The 14,394-nt window shown below is 40.7% G+C and overlaps 1 protein-coding gene across 5 annotated transcripts in view; it reads right to left on the minus strand.

Moving 5' to 3' along the window:
• map4k5 (mitogen-activated protein kinase kinase kinase kinase 5) overlaps positions 1 to 14,061 on the minus strand; it is a 33,591-nt gene extending 19,530 nt beyond the window's left edge. For 3 of the 5 annotated variants that reach the window (XR_016115984.1, XM_089004340.1, XM_089004339.1), the window contains exons 1-15: positions 13,655 to 14,061; positions 12,562 to 12,776; positions 12,132 to 12,189; positions 7,475 to 7,565; positions 6,642 to 6,706; positions 6,486 to 6,541; positions 6,356 to 6,403; positions 5,215 to 5,257; positions 4,152 to 4,224; positions 3,936 to 4,067; positions 2,380 to 2,442; positions 2,210 to 2,291; positions 2,022 to 2,138; positions 1,520 to 1,598; positions 1,222 to 1,275 (exon numbers count right to left, since the gene is read on the minus strand). Coding sequence is in view for 4 of the 5 variants with exons in the window: in XM_089004340.1 (XP_088860466.1) it covers positions 1,222 to 1,275; positions 1,520 to 1,598; positions 2,022 to 2,138; positions 2,210 to 2,291; positions 2,380 to 2,442; positions 3,936 to 4,067; positions 4,152 to 4,224; positions 5,215 to 5,257; positions 6,356 to 6,403; positions 6,486 to 6,541; positions 6,642 to 6,706; positions 7,475 to 7,565; positions 12,132 to 12,189; positions 12,562 to 12,669 (1,069 nt within the window). In the remaining variant the exon portion in view is untranslated. The remainder of the gene's footprint in view (positions 1 to 1,221; positions 1,276 to 1,519; positions 1,599 to 2,021; positions 2,139 to 2,209; positions 2,292 to 2,379; positions 2,443 to 3,935; positions 4,068 to 4,151; positions 4,225 to 5,214; positions 5,258 to 6,355; positions 6,404 to 6,485; positions 6,542 to 6,641; positions 6,707 to 7,474; positions 7,566 to 12,131; positions 12,190 to 12,561; positions 12,777 to 13,654) is intronic. The other 2 variants (XM_089004341.1, XM_089004342.1) reach the window with 2 other exon arrangements.
• Between the last annotated feature and the right edge of the window lie 333 nt (positions 14,062 to 14,394).

The raw sequence follows: 14,394 nt of genomic DNA on the forward strand, positions 1-14,394 counted from the left end.
AAAGCAGGGGGAAAAAGACCTTAGTAGCAGATCTTTGCGGGAGTCACTGCGTGAAAAAAAGCTCTAAGTTAGCCATGTTGCTAAACAGATTTAGCAATTATTCATCAATAATCAGTGCATTTACATCAGCATTAACTCATTCAATGCAATTCCCGAATTTACTCGGGAATTAAAAAGCGTGACTTGGAGCGCCATTCCGGAATTTGTTCAGGTTTTGGTTTTTCTAGCCAGGGGGGTGCCGATAAAGCGGTGGCCAGACCTCTGGCAATGTTTTTCCTTTCGAAAAGGGGCAACTTGTGTGTTCTACATACTTGGCAATAAAGATGATTCTGATGTTAGCGCTTTGTTACAACTTCAGCTGTTGTTAAAGCGCGATATAAATCAATATGTATGTATTGTATTTTAAACCACCGCCCCCATTTCAAGCTCAGATAACTCCAGACCCATATAACTTAGGAATTAACTATTTTTTCTAATGAAAGAAGAGAGTCGAAGGTTTCTTACGCTGCATTGAATGTTTATGTAGTCCAAAAACTCAATATTCTGTGAGTCTTGCAATTTGAGTGAAAATGACAAAAACCCTGGCACTGGAGTAGACACATTTTTGCACATCGTCTGGCAGTAAATAAGTTAAAGATGGAATATAAATCATGTTATTTAGGGAAAAATATATACAGGCAACAGCCGACTTACGACCGGGTCAACTTGCGACCACCCGTACTTCCGACCACGACCTCCAGTCCCTATTTTTAAAATTTTAATTCTACGCCTGGTACCGCTACGCGCTAGCAGGCAGGCAAGGCGTATGGCAATTTTGGCCAGCTAGCCAGCATCTCACTTTCGCACAGCAATCAACCCCTGTGATGGCACCAGAGGGTGGAGTTTGCCAGTCATTTAGCCTCCGAGTCTCTATTCAACATTTTGAATGGATTTCGACTTACGACCATTTTGACTTAGGAGCGTTTGGTCGGAACAGAACTCGGTCGTAAGTTGGATGTTACCTGTAATATAAATATATATATATATATATATAAAAACGGTGAATCGAGGATTCCGCGGTGTCAGAAACACACGCCAAAAAAAGTGCTGAGTCAGGTGATGAGTCAAACGTGAAGATCTTTGAGAGGGCGAGGGTTGACGTGTTACGACAGGACCACACCAAAGGGTGAGCGTCGGCGTTACAAACACAAACACACGTTGCCTCACTACGCCGCCACTGACCTGCTTGGCTCCCTTGAAGGGATTGCGGCCCTCCTTGCTCTGTCCCATTGTTTGCTTCGAGGTGAGAAAAACATATTGAGGAATGCTAAATCACGTAGAACGGCCGTTTAGATTCTATTGAACTATTTACACACACACATGAGGTGCCCTGGAATAACGTCAGTGCAGAATGAAGACTTGTGGGAACTCGAGTGACCTGAACAGCTGGGCTGCTAACACCCGCGAGTGTGTGACGTGAGTCGATGATAGACTGTAGTTTATTTTTTGTGTGTATTTTATTTTGTAAATAGTAACTTACAGGCCATCTCGGAGCGCGTCCTCTCTGCCCGAGCGTGCTTGTTGGTGGAGCGGATGGTGTGTCGGACCACGGAGAGGGGCTGCGGAAGAGATTGGAGACAGTTTGTTACGTTGAAAGTGCGGTCTTTTTTTTCTCCTTTGCATAATCTATTTGAGTTACTTCCGGGTTGAGTGAACACTGGCGCGTGTGGCTGCCACTGCTCACCCGCAGAAAAACTTATCCAGTGACTGTAAAGTGACCTTGAAAAGGCGCTTATAAATGAAATGTATTATTATTATTATTAAAACATTTTAAAATGTGTTATTCATTGAAGGTGCCCCTTATAATGCGGTGCACCTTATGCATGGAAAAGTTTTTAAATGTCATTCGTTGAAGGTGCGCATTATATTCCAGAAAATACAGTAATTCTTTAGTTGAATAATTTGAATGGATTAATGACATTTGACATTCTATTTCCTTTTTATGTTTCATTAATACGCGCAATCGTGTGGGCATATCTTACCTCAAGGTCGTCATCATCCGCTTCGCCATAATGCTGGTGGTTGTCGGGGTTGTTCATCTTGTCCAGGAGGTCGACGGCGAGCCGCCTCGTCAAGCCCGTCTGCGCTACGTACACGTGCTGCGCCGAAACGAAAAGTTACGGGAAGACGCTCAAACGTATCGCAACAAAATTAGAAGTGTTTTAATTACCGAAAGGAGCTTTTCTGCTGTGGGCCTCTTCTTGGGGTTTTTGGTCAGGGAGACTTTGACAAAGTTGTGGAAGGCGGCGGACCTGTGGATGCAAAAAAAAAAAAAAAAAAAACGGTCACGTCTTAGTCAAAAATAAGGTTGATGTGGCGCAAAGTCGGGGAGGTGCTCACCATTTGTTTTTGTCTTTTAGTTTGGGAGGTTGGAAGCTGCTCTTTGACATCAGAAACAAGGCCCTAAAGACAACGGGCATTCACAATGTCACCATTACATTTTGGAATAAATTGGCACATAAAAAGCATTTTACAAGATGAGTTCATCTAAAGTCTGTGGCTAAACATACCATGAACTTTGCCCTCCCAAATGGTGATAGAAAAAGTCCACACCCCCTTAGATCAAGATAAATAATTAATACATTTTTTTTTTGTTTTTAAGCATTCACTGCCATTCCTGAATGTATTCGGGAATTAAAAAGTGTGATGTGGAGCGGCATTCCCGAATTTGTTCTTTTTTTTTGCGGGGGTGCCGATAAAGCGCTGGTCAGACCCCTGGCAATGTTTTTTTTCCTTCCACGAGGGGGCAGCATTTGCCTTTTGTCCATGTTAGCGCTTTGTTACAGCTTCTAGTGTGTAGTTAAAGATCCACTGCTGAAAAGGACGCTTTGATCCTCTCCTCTTTCATCTAGAACTGCTTCATGTCACAAAGAGGGTACAGAAATTGCTGAAGAATGGATGACTCTCTGTGTCTTTGTGTTGTCATATTATTTGTTATTTAGTTTTGTTTTTTTACTTTGTTACTCCCGTGTTGAGTTGAAAGGCACTTATGAATGAAATGTATTATTATCATTATTATTAGCTATCCATTAGCCAGCTAGCTAGCCATTAGTTGTCTAGCTGACTGGCTGTTAGCTGTCTAGCTGGCTAGCTGTTGGCTATCTGGCTATCTCTTAGCTATTTATTCACTATACAATATCTAGCTTTCTATCTATTTGATTTACTTCCGGGTTGAGTAAACACAGGCGCGTGTGGCTGCCGTTGCTCACCCGCAGAAAAAATATCCTGTGACTGTAAAGTGTCCTTGAGAGTTTTGAAAGGTGCTTATAAATCAAATGTATTATTATTATTATTATTATTATTATTATTATCAATACAATGTCATGCTTATATATGCCTTCGGCACAGAAGCAACGGTTAGCAAGTCAGGCCCTTTGCTGGGAGCCTGAATTGAAGAAAGCACAATTATTTTGTTGGCTTATGTGCGAAAAAAAAAAAAGCTGATCACCACTTCTACCACCACAACGTCCAGTTATCAATCAAACGATAATAATAATAATCATCATCATAATAAGAATAATAATAATAATAAATTTCATTTCTAAGTGCCTTTCAAAACGCTCAAGATCACTTTACAGTCACAGGATCAGTTTTTCTGTGGGTGAGCAGCGGCAGCCACATGCACCAGCGTTCACTCAACCCGGACGTAACACAAATAGATAGAAAGCTAGCTAATATACAGCTAATAGCTAGCTAGCTAAGAGCTAGCTAGATAGCTAATATATAGCCATCTAGACAGCCAATGGATAGCAATATTTATGGAAATGGGTCAAGAAAAAGGGTGTCACAAAAGCAGAAGCACACACAATGGACGCACACGCACGACTAAATACTACCGCGACTATTTAGTGTACAGTTTGCAACCCGAAGAAGGAAATTAACATCCCACCGTTTACCTCATAGGGTGCAGATCAAACATGGGGGGCTGCAACTCAGCCAGCTCGATGGACGTGATGCCCACTGCCCAGATGTCGCACAGTTGGTTGTAGCCACCGTTCTTCTCCACGGCCGCCACCTCTGGGGCCATCCTGCACAGCGTCAAGAAAGGGAGAGTAGATGACCGGAGTTTTTAATGCTGCTTGTCCAAAAAGTCTAAGTGAGGACGCACTCACCAGTAAGGCGTCCCGATGAAGGACTTTCTCTTGGCGATGGTGGCTGTTATTTTTGCCGCGACACCAAAGTCAGCTGTACACACAGACAAAATAAATACATAAATAAAATAAACATGCAAATAAATAAATAAATACAACGCACAACACATCACATTATCTGGCTGGCTACCTGGCTAGCTATCTATTAGCTATTTGCTGTCTATGAGCTATCTGGTTGGCTAGCTGGCTATGTTGCTGCTATATATTAGCTATTTAGCTAATTAGGTAGCTAGCTATCTAGCTGGCTATCTATTAGTTCTCTATTAGCTAGCTAGCTACCTAAATAGCTATCTAGCTGGCTATCTATTACTTAGGTATTAGCTAGCTTTCTATCTATTCGAATTATTCCGGGTTGAGTGAATGCTTGTGAGAGTTTAGAAAGGCGCTTATAAATGAAATGTATTATTATTATTATTATTATTATTAAAACAGGAGTGAGGACCATTGTTGCTGATAAGTTTAGAGAAGAAGTGTTACATTTGAACACTAAATGTCACTCCATTTCCCACTTCAATTTGTTTAAAAATAAAGAAATAAAAAGTGGACTGGAAACTGAAATAACAGCAGGAGTGAGGTTTCTGAATGGGTACATTCAAAGTCCTCGTTCCTGTCGTGAATTTGGTTAAAATATCGTTTTACTTTTTGTGGTATGAACGTTTTCCCTCTCATTAACCACGCGCGCGCACACAAACACATAAACACACAGTGAGTAAAATGTGTGTGTATCCGAGTGAAATGAAAATACACACCCCAAAAAAAAAAAATCAGTTTGGGTGAATTTGTGAGGACCTCGCTGAAACTTTAACAGATGCATATGTAGACCTTCTAGAAGCCTTTAGAATGCAAAACTTGTGAGGACCGGCCAAAAGGTCCTCACTTGTCAAAAATGTCCTAACTACGTATGGTATAAAATATTACTGGTCCTCACGAGACTAGTCATACAAACACACACACAGGAGTTTTTCAGGTTGCAAAACCAGCTACAAAAAGAGCTGAGGAATGAGGACACACAGGAGCCACTTACCCAACTTGACGTCGCCGTCGTTCGTCAGAAGTATGTTGGCACCCTGAAAACACACGACCAAAAAACACACACCAGGTTTAGAAGGTCCCCATGTCATGTCACATTCTACGTGTGTATATAAAAACAATAAGACATTTCATTTATCAGCGCCCTTCAAAACTCTCAAGGTCACTTTCCAGTCACTGGATAAGTTTTCCTGTTGGTGAGCAGCGGCAGCCACATGCGCCAGTGTTCACTCAACCCAGAAGTAACTCAAATAAATAGAAAGCTAGCTAGCTAATAGATAGATAACAGATAGCTAGTTAGATAGCTAATAGATAGCTTCTTCTTTTCGGCTTTTCCTTTCAGGGGCCGCCACAGCGAATCAGTGTCCTCCATCTTCGGAGGTTTGATTTGTAGCTATATAGCTAAAAGCCAGCCAGATAGCTAGCTAGCCTCTTCTTCTTTTCCGAAATTAGCGTTGCATTCAAGTTTGTTTTTGTGAATAAAGGCAGTTCAAAGGTCTCCACAGTATTGTTATGAGGCGTCGTCGTAGTTTTTATAATAATAATACATTTCATTTATAAGCGCCTTTCAAAACTCTCAAGGTCACTTTACATTCACGTGATCAACTTTTCTGTAGGTGAGCAGCGGCAGCCACACACGCCAGCATTCACTGAACCCCAAAGTAACTCAAATAGATCAAGTTAGCTAGGTAGCTATCTATTAGTTGTCTATTAAATAGATAGAAAGCTAGCTAACCAGCTAGTAAATAGCTAGTAGACAGCCAACAGATAGCTAGCCACTTAGATAGTTATATAGCTAATAGCTAGCTAGATAGATAGTTTTTCCACTCTTTTTATAGCAAATAAGACAGGAAAAAAAGCTTATTATATGTTATCAGGCAACAGGTTCGCTTAAAAGGCTTAAATAACTGGTTTTATAATAATAATAATAATAATAATAATAATAATAATAATAATAATAATAACACATTTCATTTCTAAGCGCCTTTCAAAACTCTCAAGGTCACTACAGTCACAGGATCAATTCTTCTGCAGGTGAGCAGCGGCAGCCACACGCGCCAGCGTTCACTCAACCCGGAAGTATCTCAAATAGATAGAAAGCTAGCTAGCTAGCTAGCTCAGAGTGTTTTATGTACCTTAATGTCACGGTGCATCTTGCCTTTCATGTGCAAGTATCCCAAACCCTGTAAAAGGGAAATGGAGACCATCAGTTATCATTCTCAAAGCAAATTTTAGATATTGATTTTCAGAGTTTCAGCAAATCACCTGTAAAGTCTCTCGGCAGACATATGCAATCTGCGTCTCCGACAGAGGACCCGTCACTGTAACACGCAAGGGATGATAGTGTGAGTGCGGTATAGAAAAGAGAATGTAAATAGTGTGGATATAATATTAATTTAAAAAAATGTGGAAGGGGGTCACCATGATAAATGTCCTGCAGGGATCCACCACCGCAGTACTCCATGCATATCCATAGCTTTTCCCGACTGAGAAAAAGCACAGGAAAAAAACAGTTAGATTCATACATGTACGCAAACACGAATAAAGCATTTCAAAAATAGTTATTTGTTGGTCTTCTTTAGGATTTAGCGACCTATTGTTTTCATCACGCTTGTTTTGGAGGAATTTTGTGACGTTGTTCGAGTGAACGCAAAACCGCTAGTCAGCGGTTAGTAGGGGAAAAACCTCTGATGTACAGTCAGCGTCCATTGAAATTGTTTCTGAGTTGATTTTAGCATATATTAGCCTAGCCTGTACGACTTCTATATTTGCTTAATGTGATACAGATTCATTTCTACAGCTTGTCGTCGTTAAAAAAAAAAAAAAAACGTAACTCATTCGCTGCCATTTCCGAATTTTTTCGAGAATTGGAAATACAGTAAAGTCTCGTTATATCGATATTCAAGGGAGTCCGAAAAAATATCGATATAACCGGGACTATCGATATATCCAACCCTGTTTGCATGTAATTTTCTCCGTGCGTGCATAGAAATAGTATCGATATAACCGGGACTATCGATATATCCGATATCGATATAACGAGACTTTACTGTATTGGAAATATAACGTAGAGCGCCATTCTCAATTTTTTTTCGGTCTTTGGTTTTTCATGCTTAGGTGCCGATAAAGCGCTGGCCATGGCTGGACTGCCTCTGGCAGTCTTAGCCATATTGTGATTCAGGAATTAGCATGTGATTTAGCAGTTAAAGGCACTTTGAAAAGCTCGACATGTCGGGTTTTGGCGGCGCTCTCACCAGAGGTAGCTCCCAAAGTAGGCCACGATGTTGTGGTGCATGCATTCCTTCACCATGAAGATTTCCTGCTGGATGATGGAAAAGTCGTCCCCTGGAACGTAACGGCACGGAAAACGCATTAGGATACCAAATTGGAATCTCTGCTTAGTTAAAAATGTGTTTTTGTGACAAGGGACTTTTTTGGAGCCAAGATTGGGTTTCATCAACCGACACCTCTGGACAAGTTGCGTCCATAATTTGCAAAATCACTTCAAATGACTTCTACTGAGCGCATTTTACAAAGATTCCACCGCATATAGCTATATTTTACCTTTTAAGACCCGCGCTGAATATTCATCAAGTATTGTTTTCGAGTGGATGACGATTCTCTAAGTGACGTCACGGAGGGAACGCCCCTGATCGAGAAAGCGACACACGATGCATTTTGGGTACTTTTTTTCGTCTGAAGAACTGAACACCGTGTTGATGGCGAAATTAGAAGGAAAACTACATAAATAACCCGATGGTGAATCGGTGTGTGTCACAGCCGATGGCGGTAAGACGCATAAAGAAGGTGTAAGTTGACACAAATTCCCAGCGGACAAATCAGCCCATTTCCAACAGAGCTTGTGGCAGTTTTGGGACACTTTAAGTCATTTTTATTGGTGTTTTGCATTTGACTAAAAATATCGGCCTGCGTGTTTTGGGTATTTTAGATGCTATAAAATGTTTTTCTGATAACACAGACAAAAAAAAATGTGTCGGTTGTCCTTTAAGGCCAGTGCTGATTTTCTACAATAAAATATTGATAACCAATTAATCAATTTAGTTCAAAAATTATACATGGGAAAATTTGATTTGCGTAGCATCTCATAAAACAAAATACAGGGAACTTACGACCGGCTCGACTTATGACCACCTGTACTTACTACCACGACCTCCAGACCCTATTTTATTTTTTTTAATTATACGCCTGGCAACGCAACACGCTAGCTGGCCGGCAACGCATTATGAATGGATTTCGACTTACGACCATTTTGACTTGCAACCGTTTGGTCGGAACAGAACTCGGTCGTAAGTCGGATGTTCCCTGGAAGAGTTTAACTCATTCACTGCTACGAACAAATTTATTCATTGAAATCAATCAATTGAAAATGTGTTTGAGTTTTGTTTTTCTTATGCTTGTGCCAATGAAGTGCTGGCCATGGCCTCTGGCAATGTTTCTTCTTTTCCACAAGGGAGCAGCATTTCCCTTTTTTCGATGTTAGCGCTTTGTTCTATCTTAAGGTGTTGTTAAAGCGCTATATAAACCAATATGGATGTATTGCATTGTATTTTGAACAGCCACCCTCATTTCAAGCTCATATAACTCCAGACCCATATAACTTAAGGATTAACAAAAAAAAAAATTTCTAAGGTTTCTAACACTGTAATGAATGTTGATGTAATCTTAAAATTTTAAATATTCTGTGGGTTTTGGAATTCAAGTGACAATGACAAAAACCCTGGCACCGGACTGGACACATTTTAACACATTGTTTGGTCTTTTGACGCCTGATGTTTTTGTCACGGACTGCAGATCCGTGATGGTCATGAGAAAGCCACTGCGATTTCCTTGGCTTTGTGCGTGTGTTGACAGTAACATACGAGTCAGCAGCAGAGCGGCCACAAATATTTGGGAAAAGGCTAATTTCAGGGATGTGACTCAGAGCTGCGAAAAAAGGAAAAGCAGCCACTCATACACGCTCACACAACGAGTTGTTATTTGGGAGTTTGCCGATGAGGTTAAGGTTCGCAAAATTATTTGTTTTTGCTGTAGACACCAAAATTGATCTACTTCAATTGCAGTGGTGGGCCATCAGGGCCTGCAAAGCTGACCTAAAATATCTAAAAATATCTGTTGCGCTGCTTTCGGATGTGTGTTTTCATATTTAAGCATTTAACCAATCATATTTCAGCCAGCATTTGTTACCAGGGTAAGATATCTACCTGGACGCCTTCGCAATTAGTTCTGTGGGCCCCGTCGCATCAAATGTGTCAATCAAATGGTTGCTCTAACCAATCAGAGTTTGAATTGTCAACTCAAGGCCTGCTGGAAGACACTGGAAACGTCAGTTATCGAAAACTATGATTTGCTAGTCACATCATTGACTAGTCACTAGCCATAGTATGACTAGCCGCTAGTGACAAGAGCATACTGGCCAGAGCTAGCACACTGTATCTGTAGCAAGCTGCATGAGCAAATATATTTTTGTGTCGATGTAATTTGTCTTACTATTCTATTTGAATTACTTCAGGGTTGAGTGAACGCTGGCGCGTGTGGCTGCTACTGCTCACCTACAGAAAAACTGATCGTGTGACTGTAAAGTGAACTTGAGTTTTGAAAGGCGCTTACAAATTAAATGTATTTTTATTATTATTATTATTTTCAAAACGGACTTTTCAAGAATAGATGGACATCATTATGAAAGAAGGTTGGACAGCTCCGAAGCTAGCAAAAATAGCAAATAATGTTGCAATTTTATGAGGTTATCATGAATCCACGCATTCGTAGTAAAAATTTGGACAGTAGTTCTTAAGTGTCTTCAAAGTCACAAGTTATTTCCTGGCCAACGGCACCCTCTAGTGGATGTGGAGTAAATCACACAAAACTCGCAGCTGTGTATTGATTCAGAAGTAGCACAACTGAAGGCCTAGGAGTGACATGCACGGCTCGCCAGTGTTCAATTGTGACACATTCCACGACATAACATACATTGTCACAATAAAGCGATAAAATAATTCACATTATGACGAATTGTCGGCCACATTCTTCTAGCTAGCCTAGCATCGCTAGCTTTAGGACCCAGAGCGGTTGAATATCATGAAATAATTGTTTCCATCCAATCACTATTTTAATTGATGGGACATTAAATACATTAAAAAAAAAGACTATTGAGAAGTCGACTCTCGTGATTAGAAGGTCGGGAATGAGTAAATCCTTCCGAACAAAAGGCACGCAGTGTCAAAACAAGTGAGAGAAGACCTTCAGATGATCCCTTGGCCCAGAGGGCCAGACCGCGCCTTTGTGTTCCCGAGTCGCTGCCAGCGTTTGGCATGCCGGTTGGACCAGTTTTGAGATCGCAAATGCGCTCAGACGACCGCAGAAGTGACTCTGGGGTGTTTTCGGAAGGCGGATGAGGCTTTTAAAATGAGGGAGAATTGGATATTTTGAATTATTAGATTACCTGGGAGGGGATTTGGGGGAAGGGGGGGGGTTGTTTTCATGTGCATTTTGGGTTTTCAAGCCATGGTTTCAGGTTGTCGAGCTATTTGTTGCTAAGGGTAAATTTAGGTGGGGACAAAGAGTGGATTAGTACATGGACAATTCCACACACTATTAGGAAATCGAATAAAGCCCATATCTGAAGGACAAAAATGATCAAAGCTAGCTTTCTTAAACGTCTTCATTTTTCCACAGATGTTTATAATTGTGAATAGTCCTGCTACTACAAATGTGAAACTGGTTGATTTTTTTGTTGTTGTCAATTGTGAAAAACCGGAACAAAAACCAACGCTAGCTCGGTGGTGAAAACTGCATAATGACTTTACAAAACACTGCAAGGTATTTTTTTGGGACTTACGGGAGCTGACTACCAAATTTGATCTTCATGTAACAAAATAAACAGCAGTGAATGAGTTTGAGTATATATACAGGTAACATCCCACTTACGACCGAGTTCCGTTCCCACCAAACGGTCGTAAATTGAAATGGTCGTAAGTTGAAATCCACTCAAAATGTTAAATAGAGACGCAGAGGCTAAATGACACGCAAACTGCCCCCTCTGGTGCCATCACACGGTGGATTGCTGTGCGAGAGTGAGATGCTGGCTAGTCAGGGGAGAATTAAAATAAATTAAAAATAGGGTCATGGTCATGGTCGTAAGTACGGGTGGTTGTAAGTCAAGCTGGTCGTAAGTCGGATGTTACCTGTATTTACATACAGTAAAGTCTCGTTATATCGATATCGGATATATCGATAGTCCCGGTTATATCGATACTATTTCTATGCACGCACTGAGAAAATTACATGCAAACAGAGTCGGATATATCGATAGTCCCTGTTATATCAATATTTTTTCGGACTCCCTTGAATATCGATATAACGAGACTTTTCTGTATATACAATTATTAACACACATTTAAAGTCATCTAATAAGTAACGTAATCGTGTAATAAGTTTGTTTTTTTCATATGCTAGAGTTCATTTAGCTGGCGATCTATTTGCTATCTATTAGCTTTCTATTGGCTTTCTATTAGCCATCTATTTGCTATCTATTAGCTAACTGGCCGGCTAGCTCGCTATCTGGCTGGCTATTTATTAGTTATATAACTAGTTGTCTAACTGGCTATCTATTGGCTATCTATTAGTTTGCTAGCTTTCTATCTATTTGCTTCAGGGTTGAGTGAACTTGAGAAAACTTCTGTGACTGAAAAGTGACCTTGAGAGTTTTGAAAGGCGCTTATAAATCAAATGTATTATTTTTACTGTATAATATTCTCATTATTATGTCATAATCTCAACAGGTTGAAACTTTTCCCTTCTTTGTAACCATTTCATCTCTGTGAGGCTCAGTGACATCATCTGAAATGGCGTCTACGACTTTGCCAGCGTCGGGAAACACAAGCGTGTTCTTACCCGCTTCCAGCTTGATGATCTTGACCGCGGTCAGCTCTCCGGTTTGGATGTTGCGGGCCTGAAAGATAATGGGACAATATTCACACATTGCCGTGCTTTAAGTTGAATGCGTCTTTAAGTTGAATGTGCATTTTTTTGGGTGGGGAGGAGAATTATGACTAGCAGAAATTTAAAAAAAGAATAAATACTGATGGAAAAAAAATGGAATGTCACAAAGCAGTTTTTATTGTGTGCATGTTGGGCCTCCGGATTGAGGTCAAGACGGGACAACGCCTCTAATCCGGCACAAGTCAAGTCAATGTAAATTCCACGACAACAATAAAACTGGCAACGTGCAAGCTGTTTTCCATGATAATACGTAGGATTTCATCTTAAAAAAAAGTAACAACCATTCTACAATATATATTGTTTTGTGTGTGTGCGTATATACCTTGTAGACATCCCCATAAGTGCCGCTTCCCACCCGCTGGATGAGCTCAAAGTCATGCTGGGGGTTTCTCCGCTGGATCTCACCGCTGGGCCGGGGAAAGATGTCCATGGTGGCTCGGAGGATGAAGAAAGCCGATGCGGGCTATTTGTTGAAGACGCCGAACAAGCCGATGAGTGCCTGGTTTAGTCAGTTGGTCCTTCCGACTGCTCCATGGCCTGGAAATGGGAAGAGATGTGTTTATTTGTGACTTCTTCAAACTCTGATGTGGAAAATACAGCATATTTGATGTTGACCTCAATTGGCAATGATCATCGTATGACATCAGGGTATTTTATTTTATTACATGAAGGAGATAAAGAAAGATAAAGAAAGGGGGTGTACTTGGGAAGAAAGTAGAGGGAAGAAAATGTGGGCAGCGTGAAGAGATAAGAAGATTCAAAGATTAATAGATAAAAGGGAAAAATTAAAATTATGTGTGTTGGGGGTAGTTAAAAGGGGATCGTATAAGAGGAAGGAAAGAAGGAACCAGGGAAAAAAGGATTATAAAAGGTGCGGAATTGATGAAAGAAAGGAAGTGATGAAGTATGATTGGTAATGTGTGGTAATGAAGATGAATAGAGGACAGGGTTGGAGTTTTTAAAACTACTACAATATGAAAAACATCTTAGTGCATTTAATCACAAAAAGAAATAACCATCAAGCAACAGCCGTTGTTTACCTTAAAACGGAATAACAATAACATGAAATCAAATGTAATGCAATTTCATGAACTTTCACACTGCATACCAGTTTCATTGAGGTGCAGGCTAATAGCTGGAATTGTGCGGAAAACGCATATAGTGAAAATGAATTAAAACATACCTTGTTAAATTTGTTTGGGTGGTTAACTATGAAGTTAATAAGTTAACCAATTGGTATTTTAAGACTGTTAAAATGCCCCTGGTCCGTAACAATAGTTTGACAGCAATGACTCCAAGAAATAATCGAGTCCAGGTCCACCATTTCTTCGAACGGTGAAACTGGAGGGGGAGTTAGCATTCCGGCTAAATGCTAACGGCTAGTTTCTCCGAACTTCGGCTGCTCTCCTGCTTACCGTTCGCGTGGACGAATCGGCCGTGCATTTTTTCTTCAAATGTCCATTTGACACTTTTAGTGTCGAATAATACGGCGAAAGGGAGAATCTTTCAACCGGCCGTCTCCCCCCCCTTTTTTTTGCTATCGAGACGTTGGCAAAGTTAAGGCGGCTCTCAGTGGCTCTCCTGCGGGGAAGCAGCGACCTCGTTCAGCAGTAGTCGTCGCCACCAACTTCTTTGGGACATGCCATCCTCCTTGCTCGGTTGACAGCTTCCGAGAAGGGAGTTGTACTCCCAATAATGGCAACGAACCTCAAAACACGAATAAAACTAACGATTCCACGTGTTAGTTCGATACACGAATTGTATTAAAAACAACAACAGTCTGCTACTCTTAATCTCCGTAAATTTCTGGATCCTGGTGGTGCGTTGAGGAAAATCTCGTAAAATAAATCAAATTCGTCATTCTCGCGCGATTGGTACTATTACAATACAGTATTTGATGTGCTTACAACTAAATCAATGGGTGATAAATCTTGAGAATGTTTCAGTGAATTGTGTGTATGACATCTTACAAGTAAAAGTGGAATACTGGAGTGTCTGAAAGTATTGCTCCTGTTACAGTATTAATTTTACATAATTACGACGGTTACCAAAGGCACCGTGTATTCTGACTTTCATCTTGGTTTACCGCCATCTAACGGTAGAAAGGGTGAACAGCAGCAGGCGCTGACCCAAAACCTGCTGATGCATCCAAGAA

Source organism: Hippocampus bargibanti, linkage group LG09 (assembly GCF_051943395.1).
Source record: "Hippocampus bargibanti isolate YZ-2025 linkage group LG09, ASM5194339v1, whole genome shotgun sequence".
In the NCBI taxonomy this organism is placed as follows: domain Eukaryota; kingdom Metazoa; phylum Chordata; class Actinopteri; order Syngnathiformes; family Syngnathidae; genus Hippocampus; species Hippocampus bargibanti.